General features: G+C 42.4%; 1 protein-coding gene across 1 annotated transcript in view; it reads left to right on the top strand.

The window, feature by feature from the left end:
* LOC139443904 (lysosomal cobalamin transporter ABCD4-like) overlaps positions 1-17,350 on the top strand; it is a 38,143-nt gene extending 20,793 nt beyond the window's left edge. Inside the window, exons 10-18 of the mRNA XM_071224795.1 lie at positions 2,196-2,279; positions 4,415-4,447; positions 7,501-7,583; positions 9,396-9,506; positions 11,863-11,954; positions 13,273-13,309; positions 14,111-14,204; positions 16,275-16,351; positions 16,998-17,350. Coding sequence (XP_071080896.1) covers positions 2,196-2,279; positions 4,415-4,447; positions 7,501-7,583; positions 9,396-9,506; positions 11,863-11,954; positions 13,273-13,309; positions 14,111-14,204; positions 16,275-16,351; positions 16,998-17,209 — 823 coding nt within the window. The 3' untranslated portion in view covers positions 17,210-17,350. The remainder of the gene's footprint in view (positions 1-2,195; positions 2,280-4,414; positions 4,448-7,500; positions 7,584-9,395; positions 9,507-11,862; positions 11,955-13,272; positions 13,310-14,110; positions 14,205-16,274; positions 16,352-16,997) is intronic.
* The last annotated feature ends 773 nt before the right edge of the window (positions 17,351-18,123 follow it).

The raw sequence follows: 18,123 nt of genomic DNA, 5'->3' as shown, positions 1-18,123 counted from the left end.
AACATGCTTGGTCATATGCCGAAGTATGAAACATACTTTATCATATGTTGAAATGTGAAACATGTTTTATCATATGCTAAAGTATGAAATATGCTTGATCATATGCTAAAATATGAAACATGCTTTATCATATGCTAAAGTATGAAACATGCTTTATCATATGCTGAAGTATGAAACATGCTTTATCATATGCTGAAGTATGAAAGATGCTTTCTCAAATGCTGATGTAATGAACACGCTTTATTATATGCTGAAGTATGAGACTTGCTTTATCACATGCTGTAGTATGAAACATGTTTTATCATATGCTGAAGTATGAAACATGTTGTATCATATGCTGAAGTATGAAACATGTTTTACAATATGCTGCAGTATGAAACACGCTTTCTCATATGCTGAAGTATCAAAACATGCGTATCACATGCAGCAGTATGAAACGTGTTTTATCATATGCCCAAGTATGAAACATGTTTTATCATATGCTGAAGTATGAAACATGTTGTATCATATGCTGAAGTATGAAACATGTTTTACAATATGCTGCAGTATGAAACACGCTTTCTCATATGCTGAAGTATGAAACATGCTTGGTCATATGCCGAAGTATGAAACATACTTTATCATATGTTGAAATGTGAAACATGTTTTATCTTATGCTAAAGTATGAAATATGCTTGATCATATGCTAAAATATGAAACATGCTTTGTCATATTCTGAAGTATGAAATACGCTTTGTCATATGCTGAAGTATGAAACATGCTTTATCATATGCTGAAGTATGAAAGATGCTTTCTCAAATGCTGATGTAATGAACACGCTTTATTATATGCTGAAGTATGAGACTTGCTTTATCACATGCTGTAGTATGAAACATGTTTTATCATATGCTGAAGTATGAAACATGTTGTATCATATGCTGAAGTATGAAACATGTTTTACAATATGCTGCAGTATGAAACACGCTTTCTCATATGCTGAAGTATCAAACATGCGTATCACATGCAGCAGTATGAAACGTGTTTTATCACATGCTGTAGTATGAAACATGTTTTATCATATGCCCAAGTATGAAACATGTTGTATCATATGCTGAAGTATGAAACATGTTTTACAATATGCTGCAGTATGAAACACGCTTTCTCATATGCTGAAGTATCAAAACATGCGTATCACATGCAGCAGTATGAAACGTGTTTTATCATATGCCCAAGTATGAAACATGTTTTATCATATGCTGCAGTATGAAACATGCTTCATCATATGTTGAAGGTGAGGTGAGGTGAAATTGGGTTTAACGTCGCGTCCAAGATTATTGTACTTATATAGCGACGTGCATGTACGTGTGTGTGTTTGTTTGGCTGCTTGTACTAGTCCGGACTGATGCCGATTTATAGTGCTAGCTCACTGAGATACCATGCCGCAGTTTAACATGAATACCCGATTCAGACACAGAATACTGACTCCGAGCCGACCAGTCCTCGTTTAAGCCCCTTTATGCCGAGCGCCAGACAGGGAAACAACAAGTACTATCTTTTAACGTCTTTTGATATGACGCACTCGGGGATCGAACCCCGGACCTTCCGCTATCCAGGTGGACGCTCTACCACTAGACCAGGGAGGCGGTCGTCATCATATGTTGAAATACGAAAACATGCTTTATTATGTTGAAGTATGAAACATGCGTTATCATATGTTGATATATGAAACATATTTTATCATATGTTGAAGTATGAAAACCTGTTTCTCATATGCTGAAGTGTGAAACATGCTTTATCATATGCTGAAGTATGAAACATGCTTTATCAAATGCTGAAGTATGAAACATGTCTTATCAAATGTTGAAGTATGAAACATGTCTTATCAAATGTTGAAGTATGAAAACATGCTTTATCATATACTGAAGTATAAAACATGCTTTATCATATGCTGAAGTATATAACCCACTTTATCATGTCCTAAATATGAAACACGCTTTACAATTTGCTGAAATATGTAACATGCTGAAAATGAAACATGCTTCAATGTTCGCTGAGGTTTGACATGAAAGGTCAAGTATTGCAGTATGACACACATGTGATCAAATATTGAGGTATGATACGCCTTATTTGGACGTTGTATCTCATGCTGATGTATCATATGAGTATATTACCTTCAGCAGGAGGCTGTTATCTTCCCTTCTTATCTTCTTCATCAGGATCGGACAACTCACAGAAAAACTCCAGTCCATTAAAGACCTGGCGACCGAGCAGAGTGACGGGGAGCACGCCAGTTCAAGCAGGTAGCAGATTCAGGTTGCTTTGATCAGTTCAAAGGTCGGTATCGGACACACAAAAATCGATGAATAGTGGAATTGAGTGGAATTATATTTGAATGATGTTTTTTACCTGCCGTGGAACCTTTTATTTGCGTTATAAAGTGTAGTAATGCCAGAAGGACCACGTGTTAATTCTGACGGCAGTTTCACATTAAGTTAGAGTTATTCACTTGTATATACATTTATGCTAAACGTCGGGGCGCACAGGTCACAAGCCAGGCGAAGTTCAGTTGAGGTGCAATGGGTTCAACGTCGCGTCCAAGATTATTTTACTTATATAGCGATGTGCATGCACGTGTATGTGTATGTGTGGCTGCTTGTACTAGTCCGGACTGATGCCGATTTATAGTGCTTGCTCACTGAGATACCACGCCCCAGTTTAACATGAATACCCCACTCAGACAGATGTTACTGACTCCGAGCCGACCAGTCCTTGTTTTAGCCCTTTTAATGCCGAGCGCCAGACAGGGTAACAACAAGTGCCATCTTTTAACGTCATTTGGTATGACGCGGTCGGGGATCGAACCCCAGACCTTCCGCTCTCCGGGCGGACGCTCTACCACTAGACCACAGAGGCGGTCGCGAAGTTGGGCAACGTTGGCCAACGTTGGCCAAAGAAATTAGATGTGCTTCTAGGGCACATGGTACATGTGGTGTCTCCTCGGGCAAGTGACTTTGTTTGCAAGAGGCCTCCTCACCCAGCAGAGGTGGTAATGTGATTGTTAAACTTCTACTGCCTAGCTACTAGAAGACCAACCTGTAGGTCCCGTGACCAAATCATGGAAACAAAGGTTTGAAAGTGTTTTTGAGTTTCCTGATGTATACTGAACAATTTTGACTTGGGCTGCCCGGTTGAAAATCCCGGGCATTTTGGGGAAGGGTCAACAAAGGTCACACAGGGGTAAAAATTCAAATTGTGTCGATATGTATATCAAATTACTCGTCCAGTCATAAGAAACCTAGAAATATATAGTTTGTTATACTTCCGACCTTAAATGGGGTAGCTATGGCCAAAAACGTTGAAAGATCAACGCACTTTTGGCAGTCGGTGAAATTCACAAACACAGTTAACATTGTCCGATAGTCATGATTTTAGTGTCTAATAATATGTTTTCTGACATGACAAATTCAACCAAGCAACTTTTAAAAGTAAAAAGGGTTACCTTGGCCTTGAAAATCGAAAATTTCAGTATACATCAGGAAACTCAAAAACACTTTCAAACCTTTGTTTCCATGATTTGGTCACGGGACCTACATGTTGGTCCTTGACTAAACATGCAGCTTTGATAGTAAACTCCCAATGGAGCTGAAAATGAATATCGAGTGCACACTGATCAATTGACTGGGGTGATAATGTAACGCTATTTTAGAAGTCATATTATTGTTTATTTTTTTTTTGTTTATTCATTATTATTATTAGGCCGATTTGATATGGCACTTCGATTGGTTGACACTCATTTATGTACCGTCCAGCAGTACAGAACCATCAACAAAATCAACAACGACATTTAGATTATGTCCTACATCCTTGGCTCGTTTAAGGTAACTTTGGAATGCCTTTTTTTCATAATGAGTCTTGACATGCTTCACAAGAGGATCATCAGACAAATAAATGTGTGCAAAAGTGCACAGTACAATTCTATCATGAAGGTCCTTCACGTTAATCAAACCACTCCCTCCCGTCATAACTGGTAAATATAAGCGATTGAGGGAAGAGCGAGGGTGGTGGGATCTATTGTCTGAAATGATTCTTCGGGTACAGCTATATATATAAAAAGTATTTGTGGCTTTGACTTTATTGCGAGCGTTCAGCTCTGAATTTATTTATTTATGTATTGAATTTATTTAGTTCATGAATGAATGAATGAATGAATGAATGAATGAATGAATGAATTTGTTTGTTTGTTTGTTTGTTTGTTTGTTTGTTTGTTTCATTTTCTTACTTACTAATATCAAAACATACACCTTTGTAGTTCTCACTGCGACTGACCAATGACTAAAAGTGAAACATTATTACACAGTCTGTTGGACGTATCCAAACTCAGCGCTCCTTAAACTCCTAATGAATATTCATTAAGCGCATGTCTCATGTGTTTCAGATCGGGGAGTATTGAAATGACGAACTACACTCGGTGAGTGACAAGGGTAATTGACATTAGTCGGAAAATGGAAACAGTGATCATACAAAAAGAATGGTCACTTGCCAAAACAGTATCTCGTGCCACGAGCAGAATGCATCAATATAAACGGCCGGGCGAAAGAAAGTATACATCCCTGTTTGACGTGGCTTAAACCTGAAACAAACAATAAATTGTTAATCGATGGTGACACAGATATCATATTGTGTTTTGGTTTTTTAACTTGCAGTGTTTCGGCGACTGTTTTCAGCCTAGGCGAAACGTTGTGATAACGTTTGTAATTGTTTGGAACAATCCAATTTTCAAGAGTATAGTTCTTTTTGCCCTACAGTTTATAAGCCATGAGACAAATTCACAGCAAATCCCGTATCTGTCATCTATATGATCACTCAATGACCCCAAAGGACAATGGTTGCCGTACCGAGTCAACTCAAATGTGAGTGCACACCTCAATACAATTGCCTTGTTTAAACGTCATTCATTTGATTTGTGAGCTCTTTGCCTATTGTACGCCAAACGGCTGTCATCTCTATGGCCGTTATGTCATGACACGTGTCAGCCTTTGATGCCATTAAGTACTGAATGCTTAATGCATGAAGTTTTTTTTAATATGTTCTAAGGTCATCTTATATGTTTAGAATTTGTTTTCGTGTTTTCTTTCTTGACATTCTTAACCCCATGTTATAGTTGTTGACCGAACAGTTATCAAAATGGCACTGGTGACAAGAAAGAGTCGCTATAAAACTATAGTCGCCATATTTGAATTTGCATCTTGGCTTTCTCAAAAGCAGTGTAAACTCGTGTTAGAGAGCGATGATTTTGAATCGGTTATTACCACGAACCAATGCATGTGCAAAGTCTTTGGTTTGTATGATCCTGAAAAGATTCATGTAACTAAGTCTGTGGCAGACGAGAATCGGTGGGAATTGGCCACAGGAGGTCATAATTCGAAACGAAGGGTCGCGTTGCTTAGCCACAAATGGCCGACTTGGGGTCGAATCCCAGAATCTCTCGGTTCGTCTACATCAGATCAGTCTTCATCTGTGTGAGCGACATTTCTATAGTCCCTGCCACTTGAAATGGAATCACGAAATATCGCGATGATTAATTAATATCCTTATAAAATTAAAATAAGCCATTCCGCAGATAAGCAACATTATTGATAAAAATGCTTTTGTGTTTGACATTTTCGTTTTGTTTTTTGACATTTCCATTTTAGTTTTTGACATTTACGCTTCACATTTCAGCGACTCAATAGCTACTTGAAAGTACATTTTCCATGTTTTCGGTTGTTTTTATACATTATTTACCGCATATTTGTATGACAAATTGTGTTAATTTGCAAAAGGTTACGATAAAAGTAAGTGAAACATCAAAATATTGAAAAACAGACTCCATGTCCCTTATGGGCCACCGTAGTTTGCCATTTTATGAGTAAATAGTCATGTTAGGCTCATTTCCTTGTACATAATAGGTAAAATATTAATCTACAGTCACTATTTTTCTAAATGTTTAACCAGCGTTTGAAGCGAAGTGTTAATCTGAAATACGGTAAGTATGTTCCGCTCAAGCTGAACTTGTACACGAGTTTGTCAAATGATTTTTAATTCTCCGATCGCTTCCGGTTCCATAACATTTGGATAGTAGCGTATTTTGTCCCTTTGAATATTTTCTTCTTGGCTTTAAAGGAGCTGAGATGGACAACAAGCGGCATTATTTGTGACTTGAATATGAAAACATTTACTAGTATTTTAGAAACGAAGTTGAAATCTCCCCCGTTCTTACAATTCAAATTTTCTCAGCAATTGCTACTGAAACTGTAAACTTGTTTTGTAAACACCAACTCTATCGCAATGTGTTGTTAGGTGTTCTCTCGCTTTAAAACCGTGCGATCTATACTACTACCGCTGAAACAGCTTCAAATCTCACTTTCACTTTAAGTATTTATTATTATCTTGTTGCCTTGACAACTGCGCTAAGTAAGTGAGTATGAGTTTACGCCGAACCTTTTAATTGCTTTATAAAGTGTAGTAATGCCAGAAGGACCACGTGTTAATTCTGACGGCAGTTTCACATTAAGTTAGAGTTATTCACTTGTATATACATTTATGCTAAACGTCAGGGCGCACAGGTCACAAGCCAGGCGAAGTTAAGTTGAGGTGCAATGGGTTCAACGTCGCGTCCAAGATTATTGTACTTATATAGCGACGTGCATGCACGTGTATGTGTATGTGTGGCTGCTTGTACTAGTCCGGACCGATGCCGATTTATAGTGCTAGCTCACTGAGATACCATGCCGCAGTTTAACATGAATACCCCACTCAGACAGATGTTACTGACTCCGAGCCGACCAGTCCTTGTTTTAGCCCCTTTAATGCCGAGCGCCAGACAGGGTAACAACAAGTGCCATCTTTTAACGTCATTTGGTATGACGCGGTCGGGGATCGAACCCCAGACCTTCCGCTCTCCGGGCGGACGCTCTACCACTAGACCACGGAGGCGGTCGCGAAGTTGGGCAACGTTGGTCAAAGAGATTAGATGTGCTTCTAGGGCACATGGTACATGTGGTGTCTCCTGGGGCAAGTGACTTTGTTTGCAAGAGGCCTCTGTTCACCCAGCAGAGGTGGTAATGTGATTGTTAAACTTCTACTGCCTAACTACTAGAAGACCAACCTGTAGGTTCCGTGACCAAATTTATGGAAACAAAGGTTTGAAAGTGTTTTTGAGTTTCCTGATGTATACTGAACAATTTTGACTTGGGCTGCCCGGTTGAAAATCCCGAGCATTATGGGGAAGGGTCAACAAAGGTCACACAGGGTCAAAATTCAAATTGTGTCGATATGCATATCAAATTACCTGTCCAGTCATAAGAAACCTAGAAATATATAGTTTGTTATACTTCCGACCTTAAATGGGGTAGCTATGGCCAAAAACCTTGAAAGGTCAACGCACTTTTGTCATGTCAGAAAACATATTATTAGATGTTGGAGCTAAACCTGGCCCAGTAATCAAAGCTAGGAAATAGATGAAATGATTGTGTAATGCAGGCAGACAGAGAGGCGGCAAAAGGCTTTCCAGTGTCACGATGTGACGTATGCACCCCCGGACGTCGATGTCATGCTGTGTAAAAGTAAGACCAAGTTCCGATAGCACTTCATACTATAGTCTTAAAACCAGAAATGCACAGTGGTGTTGATGTACGTATGAAAGCCACGGTTCATAAAGCACAAGGGAAGCATGAGTGTGATGTCATCAGGTATGAGAGGCTGGGGCGTGATGTGGGAACTGTTGGAGTTTGGTGGTGGCAAGAGTGGTTCTGGCATGGAGAGGGAAACTGTGGTATGGTGGTGGGTGGGGCGTGGGGCGTGGTGTGGACACGGAAACTGTGGTGTGGTGCTTGGTGGGGCGTGGTGTGAATACGGAAACTATGGTATGGTGGTTTGTGGGGCGTGGTGTTGACACGGAAACTGATTGGTGGTGGTAGGTGGGGCGTGGTGTGAAGACAGAAACTGATTGGTGGTGCTGGGTGGGGCGTGGTGTGAAAACGGAAACTGTGGTATGGTGCTGGGTGGGGCGTGGTGTGAAAACGGAAACTGATTGGTGATGCTGGGTGGGGCGTGGTGTGAAAACGGAAACTGTGGTATGGTGCTGGGTGGGGCGTGGTATGAAAACGGAAACTGATTGGTGGTGCTGGGTGGGGCGTGGTGTGAACACGGAAACTGTGGTATGGTGGTGTGTGGGGTGTGGTGTTGACACGGAAACTGATTGGTGGTGCTGGGTGGGGCGTGGTGTGAATACGGAAACTGTGGTATGGTGGTGTGTAGGGCGTGGTGTGAACACGGAAACTGTGGTGTGGTGCTTGGTGGGGCGTGGTGTGAACACGGAAACTGTGGTGTGGTGCTTGGTGTGGCGTGGTGTGAACACGGAAACTGATTGGTGGTGCTGGGTGGGGCGTGTTGTGAAAACGGAAACTGATTGGTGGTGCTGGGTGGGGCGTGGTGTGAAGACAGAAACTGATTGGTGATGCTGGGTGGGGCGTGGTGTGAAAACGGAAACTGTGGTATGGTGCTGGGTGGGGCGTGGTATGAAAACGGAAACTGATTGGTGGTGCTGGGTGGGGCGTGGTGTGAACACGGAAACTGTGGTATGGTGGTGTGTGGGGCGTGGTGTTGACACGGACACTGATTGGTGGTGCTGGGTGGGGCGTGGTGTGAATACGGAAACTGTGGTATGGTGGTGTGTAGGGCGTGGTGTTGACACGGAAACTGTGGTGTAGTGCTTGTTTGGCGTGGTGTGAAAACGGAAATTGATTGGTGGTGCTGGGTGGGTCGTGGTGTGAACACGGAAACTGTGGTGTGGTGCTTGGTGGGGCGTGGTGTGAACACGGAAACTGTGGTGTGGTGCTTGATGGGGTGTGGTGTGAACACGGAAACTGATTGGTGGTGCTGGGTTGGGCGTGGTGTGAACACGGAAACTGTGATGTGGTGGTGCTGGGCGTAGTGTGGACACGTAAACTGATGTGGTGTGCTGGGCGTGGCGTAGTGTTAACACGTAAACTGTGGTTGTGCTGGGCATGGTTTGAACACGGAAACTCGAGTGTGGTTCTGCTGGGCATGGTGTGAACACGGAAACTCTGGTGTGGTGGTGCTGGGCATGGTGTGAACACGTAAACTGTGGTGGTGCTGGGCATGGTGTAAACACGGAAGCTCGAGTGTGTTGTTGCTTTGGGGGCGTGGTGTGAACACGGAGAATATGGAGTGGCGTGGCGTGGCGTGGCGTGGCGTGGCGTGGGGTGGCGTGGCGTGGCGTGGCGTGTGATGGGACGATATTAGTCGTGTAATGGCCCATATACTCATACGTTCAACAAATTTTGTCCCGTTTAATGTTTAACGCTTCTGCCACTATTGCCTTAAGAGTCATTAACAAAAGTGGTTTCTTCCAGATATAAGTTTCCAGTTGGAGAGTGGAGTCAACGTCCTAGTTACAGGAAAGAGCGGCTGTGGGAAGAGTGCCCTCCTACGAGTCATCAATGGCGTGTGGACAAATGCTACAGGTATGTGAAGTAACTAAACCCCAACCCCTAGTGAATATTATATCAGTTTCCACACATATTCCCGAAGCAAGAGAGTTAACTGACTGTAAAAGTCCAGTTTCCATCATTGCCGAACTAGCCTGGGATTTCCAAGCTCGGTCATAGCGCCAGCAGTGGCTAGTACGAGTTATGTCCCTTCTATGTCCCTCCTATTGACCAATCAGATTCTACCTCTCATATCACTTGCATTTGCTTCAGACAAAATGGTGGCACTCAATCAAGACGATCTGAGTGATAATGAATGTAAACACTTTCCCCCACATTGTAACGATATCAGTGGTCGGTTGAAGTGATGTCGTTAGCCATAGTTGAGATCAATATGAGTGAGTGAGTTGGGTTTAACGCCGCTTTTTACAGTATATCAGTTATATCACGGCGTGGCAGCTTAATGTGGGAGGAAAGCCCGAAGTGATGCAGGTCTCAGACGTTTACCACTTCGGTGAAACCAACGAGCACGGGTATGGTGCTGACAAACCTAGAAACATAATCGGGGCGAACCGGGATTCGAACCCACAATCATAGGTTTCTGGCGTGCCCAAGGAACGCAACTGTGCACAGCGAATCGGGGCGCCTTAGACGACTGGGCCACCCGTGCCCCCGAGATCAATATGATATAACTGGTACTCGTTGACTTCCACAGAAAGGGTCGGTGGGGTAGCCTAGTGGTTAAAGCGTATTCTCGTCACGACGAAAACCCGGGTTCGATTCACCACATGGGTAAAATGTGTGAAGCCCATTTTCCGGTATCCTCCGCCGTGATATTGCTGAAATATTGCTAAAAGCGGCGTAAAACCACACCCTTGTCACCCTTGTCACCCTTGTCACCCTTGGATTCCGGTCAATGTTTACTGGTTAGGACTTGTTGAAAGACTTGTTGGTCATGGGTCACCCAGTCAATGTTTACTGTAGTATGGGGTTATTGAAAGACCTGTCAACCTTGTGTTATCCAGTCAATGTTTACTGGTTAGGGGTTGTTGAAAGACTTGTTGGTCATGGGTCATCCAATCAATGTTTACTGGTTAGGGGTTATTGAAAGACTTGTCGGTCATGGGCCATCCAGTCAATGTTTACTGGTTAGGGGTTATTGAAAGACTTGTTGGTCATGGGTCATCCAGTCAATGTTTACTGGTTAGGGGTTGTTGAAAGACTTGTTGGTCATGGGTCATCCAATCAATGTTTACTGGTTAGGGGTTGTTGAAAGACTTGTTGGTCATGGGTCATCCAATCAATGTTTACTGGTTAGGGGTTGTTGAAAGACTTGTTGGTCATGGGTCATCCAATCAATGTTTACTGGTTAGGGGTTGTTGAAAGACTTGTTGGTCATGGGTCATCCAATCAATGTTTACTTGTTAGGGGTTATTGAAAGACTTGTTGGTCATGGGCCATCCAGTCAATGTTTACTGTTTAGGGGCTGTTGAAAGACTTGTTGGTCATGGGCCATCCAATCAATGTTTACTGGTTAGGGGTTGTTGAAAGACTTGTTGATCATGGGTCATCCAGTCAATGTTTACTGGTTAGGGGTCGTTGAAAGACTTGTTGGTCATGGGTCATCCAGTCAATGTTTACTGTTTAGGGGTTGTTGAAAGACTTGTTGGTCATGGGTCATCCAGTCAATGTTTACTGGTTAGGGGTTGTTGAAAGACTTGTTGGTCATGGGCCATCCAATCAATGTTTACTGGTTAGGGGTTGTTGAAAGACTTGTTGGTCATGGGTCATCCAATCAATGTTTACTGGTTAGGGGTTGTTGAAAGACTTGTTGGTCATGGGTCATCCAATCAATGTTTACTGGTTAGGGGTTGTTGAAAGACTTGTTGGTCATGGGTCATCCAATCAATGTTTACGGTTTAGGGGTTGTTGAAAGACTTGTTGGTCATGGGCCATCCAATCAATGTTTACTGGTTAGGGGTTATTGAAAGACTTGTTGGTCATGGGTCATCCAATCAATGTTTACTGGTTAGGGGTTGTTGAAAGACTTGTTGGTCATGGGTCACCCAGTCAATGTTTACGGTTTAGGGGTTGTTGAAAGACTTGTTGGTCATGGGTTATCCAGTCAATGTTTACGGTTTAGGGGTTGTTGAAAGACTTGTTGGTCATGGGCCATCCAATCAATGTTTACTGGTAGGGGGTTGTTGAAAATGGTCAATGTTTGGCACATCGATGTGGGGAGAGCTCCTGTTCAATGGCTGCAGACAGACCCGAAGGACATTCAGTCTTACTCCTCTTGATAAACACATGTGTTTACGCTTAAATCTGAACAAATTTGCTAACGTAACATATACATCTTTGTTATATCTGTCGATCTTGCCTATTCGTGTAGGTCGCGTAGACCGGTATCTGAAGAATGGTCGACATGGCATCTTCTACCTTCCACAGAAACCATACTTCACGAGCGGCTCAATCAGAGAACAGGTGGTACCTTGCACAGCTGTGGACCATAGTTCGTAACGATAACACTTTTAACGAAGGAAACAATTGAGAAGAACATCATTTGTTAGGTTTTATGAGAAGGATAAAACACGTCATATATATATAAGATTTATTACCCTCAGCAGAAGGTTAATACCGACAATAGCGATAAGTCGACCTTTGCTTTAAAACACTTAATGTTTTGAATCTTTGTGTTCTTGTACATCATTTCGTGAACGAGAAACGACGATTTGTTCTTACCGAATCATCTTTTTATTACCCAATCTCTTTTCTATTCTCAGGGGTTCATAATCACAAACAGAATTGTGTTTTACCCTGTTTTGAAACAAAAGAAAAACTATCAAATACTACAAAATAGATTGACAATGTTTGTCAAATTTCGAGCATGTACAACTGCTTGTGTTGTTTGTCTATACGTAAGGCCTTAGCGGTCGAATTGGTGTCGAACTCGAAATAAAATACTTAAATTCCCAAAGGTATATGTGTTCGGATACCTAAATGAAAATTGAATAGGAAAATTTATAACAAGTATGACAAGTTGCTATATTTGATGTACAGCAGGCCTCAAAGTTTACATTTTTACCAAGTAGCCATATGGCTACAAGTATTTTTTTTCCAGGGAGCCAGTGGTAAAATCAAGAAGTTAAGCCAATATTGTAGGTAGCCAAAAGTATTTGAAATTTTGTCTTTAATCAAATAACTATCATAATATGTACAAGTCATAGCACTAGTCTTGGAATTGTATATAAGTGGAAACTGTACATGCTGTACTTGAGTTTTGTTATTTGTGACTCGAGCAATGATGCAGTTTATGTTAGTAGATTATATAGGTATATCCTTGCTTATCCAATAAACTATCAACAAAAATAAAATACTAATTACATTAATATTTATGCATTTCGGTTCCTTGTTGACTTTAGGAGGAATTATTTGCAAGTACAATCAGTACATTTTTGTGTGTGTCTGTATATGTGTAGCAATAGAATTTAGTCGCCACAAGATAATTTTGAAGGTAGTCATTTGGCTACCTCAGAATTTTAGACAGTAGACAAGTTGAATTTAGGTCGCATTGGCCACCGTTTCAATCGCAACTTTGAGGCCTGGTACATCGTTTCTTTAAGTCATAAAGATCTTTGTAACGACCTTTTCAGCAGATTTCGTGTCATTTATGCTTGTTAGGAAACAGTCAAGCAACGTGCACTGTCGAACCAGACAATATGCATCATTGTATAGAGGTTTTATGGTAATCTCATAAATCTCGGAAAACAACAGATGACGTCACAGTAGTTTCTTATTTCAGATACTTCACCCGTCAACTGAAGATGAGGGATTTGTTGGTACGTTATTGGATGTTCTAAGACATCATGGGCTGTTGATCCAGAAAATGACTCATTTTTTCAAATAGTTGTTCACTTATGTGAATATGCAACGTTTCATTACTTTCCCAGAGATTTTTAATTTAATTAGATATACTGCTTGGCTGATATCTAGGGCAGATTTGCTCACCTGTCAGAGCTAGTCATGAATCAGTTTATTTCAGTCCTCAGGTCTTTGTGTACCAAATTTATATCACAGGCGGAATTATAGTTAACGGTACATTTCTTTCCATATGTGCACAGTACAAATATTTTGCAAAATTTGTAATGACTCTATAGAGTTAAATGTTGAAGAGTGAGTGAGTGAGTGAACAGTATTCCAGTTATATCGTGGCGTGGCAGCTTAATGTGGTAGGAAAGCCCGAAGTGATGCAGGTCTCAGACGTTTACCACTTCGGTGAAACCCACTAGCACGGGTATGGTGCTGACAAACCTAGAAACATAATCGGGGCGAACCGGGATTCGACGGGATTCAATCATAGGTTTCTGGCGTGCCCAAGGGACGCAACTCTGCACAGCGAATCGCGGCGCCTTAGACGACTGGGCCACCTGGTCCACCCGTGCCCCCCAAATGTTGAAGAGAGAACTTAGTGTTAATATATAGTCGTCTTAAATGTACGTATTCTGGACACACTAAAATAAACTGGAATTCCGAGCTGGTATACAACGAATGTATTGCTTGTGGCTTGAAATAAACGTTGTAAAATATTGATCGAAGTGTAAAAAAAATACTCCGCCGTTTATTTCGACGTGTGGTTACAGGCGTGGAGAGGATGCATGACGTTTTGTCCCTGGTGGGTCTGACGGGTCTAGTGGCAAGGGCAGGGGGTCTGGACACAGATCCAGAGTGGAACTGGTGAGGACAATGTTAGACATTGTGTTAATTCTCGTGATTCTGAATGTGTTGTGTTACACATGATTAACATAAACGTGTCTGCACCATGAGGTGAGGTGAGGTGAAATGTGATTGAACGTCGCGTCCAAGATTATTGCACTTATATAGCGACGTGCATGTACGTGTGTTTGTGTGGCTGCTTGTACTAGTCCGGACTGACGCCGATTTATAGTGCTAGCTCACAGTGATACCATACCCCAGTTTAACATGAATACCCCACTCAGACACAGTATACTGACTCCGAGCCGACCAGTCCTTGTTTTAGCCCCTTATGCCGAGCGCCAGACAGAGTAAAAACAAGTACCATCTTTTAACGTCTTTTGGTATGACGCGGTCGGGGATCGAATCCCGGACCTTCCGCTCTCCGGGAGGACGCTCTACCACTAGACCACGGAGGCGGTCTCTGCACCATGATGAATCGGTTTGGTTTTAGTTTGGTTTGTTAACGCCGCACTCAGCAATATTCCAGCTATATGACGGCGGTCTGTAAATAATCGAGTCTGGTCCATACAATCTAGTGACTGACATCATGAGCATCGATCCACGCAATTGGGATCGATGACAAGCATCAACCAAGTCAGCGAACCTGACCACCCGATCCCATTAGTCGCCTTTTACGACAAGCATAGTCGCCTTTTACGGCAAGCATGGGTAGCTGAAGACCTATTCTACCCCGGATCTTCACGGGCACCATGATGAACCGGACAGGGCCTCGTTCCTCAAAACGATCTTAGCTACAATGATCGTAAGCCTATGTTAAAATATGGGACTTACGACCACTTTAGCGCTAACATTGCTTTGAGGAAGGGTCCCAGGTGTGGCCGCTGACTGATAAACTGTGTATAGATCCAGCCCTCTTTTGGAGACGGAGTCCGGTGAGTTTTCTGTTGATGCAAATGTGTGTGTATTGTTTTATACACTGCAGTCAAACCAGTGGTTGATATTAGCAACGTCCAACGCCGTCTGCGTGCGTGACACGAACCGAGGATGACAACTCGATCTAATTGTGTTGCTTGTTACGAGTGAAGAATAGGTCTTCAGCAACCCAGGAGTGTCGCAAAAGGCGGCTGACGGGATCGGGTGGTCAGTCTCCCTGACTTGCTTGATGATCATGATATCAACCACTACCAGACTCGATTATTTATAGACCGCTGTCATATAGCTGGAATATTGCTGATTAGGGCGTAAAGCAACAAACAAACAAAAAGTAAATGAGAAAGATAGGCAGGTGGTGTGCCAATAGCTTGGCTTCAGTTATAAAGCGAAGGCTCGCTAAATACAATGTTTATTCCTAATACAGAATATTTACCATCCCCAAACACACAAGCGTGACAACCTCTTTATCATAAAATGTCATTCTTCAATTCTGTGCTCTTCCCATCTCTCACAATCATTACCTAAACATTGCAATTTCCCTGGAATGCTGCGCATTAATATAAATTACGTCAGAGGGTAAGTGATGTGACAGTGACAGCATCCAATATAGTTCCAACAGAAACCTGTTTCTCATACAGCGGCGAAACTCCATACAGGCAAAACAATTGGCAACACAAATTGTTTTTACTTGCCTTTCGCGGCAATCCATCGATCTGTTCGCTAGAGTAACTGCTCTTTATCAAAGGGAAGCTACTCTAACCCTAGTGTATGAAACGTCACGGCCAAGTTCTGACGTTGTTGACAGTGGGCCTGTCCTGTCACAACGTTGCGAAGTGCAGTCAGATGTACACACAGCGACAAAACGAAACAAGACAACAATTCGAACATATTTCGGCCAAATCCAATTGTTTCAATTTGTGGAAAAGGTTCCATGCCGCAGAGGTCTACAGGCACAGATATGTAATGTGATCCCGCTTGGCTAGTGCCCTCGCTAAATGGTCGCTATTATGAGCACACTGTCGTCATGCTATTAGTAGTGAGGCCACTTCAGTCCTCCCTATGCTCATAAGGTTGTTTATAACAAGAATGTTTATATCTGATGAATGTATATGGCCTAATGGCGAATATGAGGACTAACTATTTGTTTTATGACAGGTATGATGAACTTTCGCAGGGAGAAATGCAGAAACTGGCATTTGCTAAATTGTTCTATCACCAACCAGCGTTTGCAGGTGAGTGAGTGTTTTGTTTGTTTGTTTGTTGTGTAATGCCGCACTCAGCAATATTCCAGCTATATGACGGTGGTCTGTAAACAATTGAGTCTGAACCAGACAATCCAGTGATTGATATCATGAGCATCGATTCACGCAATTGGGATCGATGACATGCATCAACCAAGTCAGCGAGCCTGACCACCCGATCCTGTTAGTCGCCTCTTACGACAAGCATGGTCGCCTTTTACAGCAAGCATGGGTAGCTGAAGATCTATAGGTGAGTGATTGAGTGAGGGGGTAGTGAATGATATGGTGGATGGGAAACTGTAATGAAACACTCATTGACTAATTGTCAATTAGTGGAGTAAGGAGTGAGTGAGTGAGGAGAGTTTAACACGCTTTGAACACTATGCCTGTCAGCTTAATGAGGGAAGAAAGCCCCAAGTGATGCAGGTCTCAGACATTTACCACTTCCTTAAAACCCACGCACAGGCATGGTGCCGACAAAACTAGAAATTCGAACCCACAATCATAGCATAGGTTTCTGGTGTCCCCATGGGACACAACTCTGCACAGCAAATTGATGCTCCTTAGACGACAGGGCCACCGGTGCCGCGAATAGAGAAATGAGCTGTTGTGATTCCGCCTGTCTGTTTGTTTCCAGTGTTGGACGAGTCTACCAGTCAGCTGGGTATCCGTGACGAGAACACTATGTATGAAGCATGTAGCAGACTGGGAATGACGGTGGTCAGTGTGAGTCACCGGCCTAGTGTCAGGGAGTTCCACCAGATGGAGCTCCACCTGGATGGCGAGGGTGGGTGGCACATGGCTGCCATTGTTGACCCACATACAAGGATAGAGGAATCTCAAGCTTGAGACATAACATCTTACACCTTCTTAAATTTAATGCTGTATATCCACAGGTTTTCCAAGCAGATGTATACTTTAGATCGTGATTGACAACAGTACTGCATCTTGACATCCTTCCTGTAATATTGGTTTATGTAAAAGAATGAAAATGGCAAAAGAAAAACAAATAAATATTCAACTTTTCAAACAATTTATTTAATTTATAGTGTAAAAACAGGTCTTTGCAAAATATGACTCTGTATGAACATGCAATCCAATCTTTCTACCACATGATCCTAAACACAGCATACAAAAAACACCCTTCTAGCATACAAGAAGCCACCAAATCATCTGCTACTGTTTTGTTCACCAACACAACACTGCAGTTTACATTAACACACATTCAAACTAAAATGTTAGACTAGGTTGGCAGGGTGGAATGAGAATATGTATATTCCCTTCTGTCTTTTTAGCCCCTGGTAATTCCAGGTTTAGCATTGGTCCCCACAACCTATGCTGGTCGTTTATGGGGACACCTAGTTAGAATTGGTTCCCAGTAACCTACGCGGGTCCTACAATGGGGACTCCTAGTTAGAATTGGTCCCCAGTGACCTACGCTGGTCCTACAATGGGAACTCCTAGTTGGAATTGGTCCCCAACGACCTACGTTGGTCGTACCATGGGGACTCCTAGTTAGAATTGGTTCCAAGTAACCTACGCTGGTCCTACAATGGGGACTCCTAGTTGGAATTGGTCCCCAGCGACCTACGCTGATCGTAAGAGGCAACTTAATAGATTAAGACTCAGTGACATGGTTGATAGCGTGTCACCATACACCGATGGCGTGGATCGTTGCTCACAATATCGACCACTGGAATGTCTGGTCTGGACTCCATGATTTACAGGCTGCCGTCATATCGCTGGAATATTGATGAGTGCGG

This window comes from Haliotis cracherodii, unplaced genomic scaffold (assembly GCF_022045235.1).
Source record: "Haliotis cracherodii isolate W230 unplaced genomic scaffold, xgHalCrac1.p SCAF_5, whole genome shotgun sequence".
Classification (NCBI taxonomy): domain Eukaryota; kingdom Metazoa; phylum Mollusca; class Gastropoda; order Lepetellida; family Haliotidae; genus Haliotis; species Haliotis cracherodii.
The sequence above is the reverse complement of the archived record's forward strand: the minus strand, read 5'-3'. Positions and strand labels throughout refer to the sequence as shown.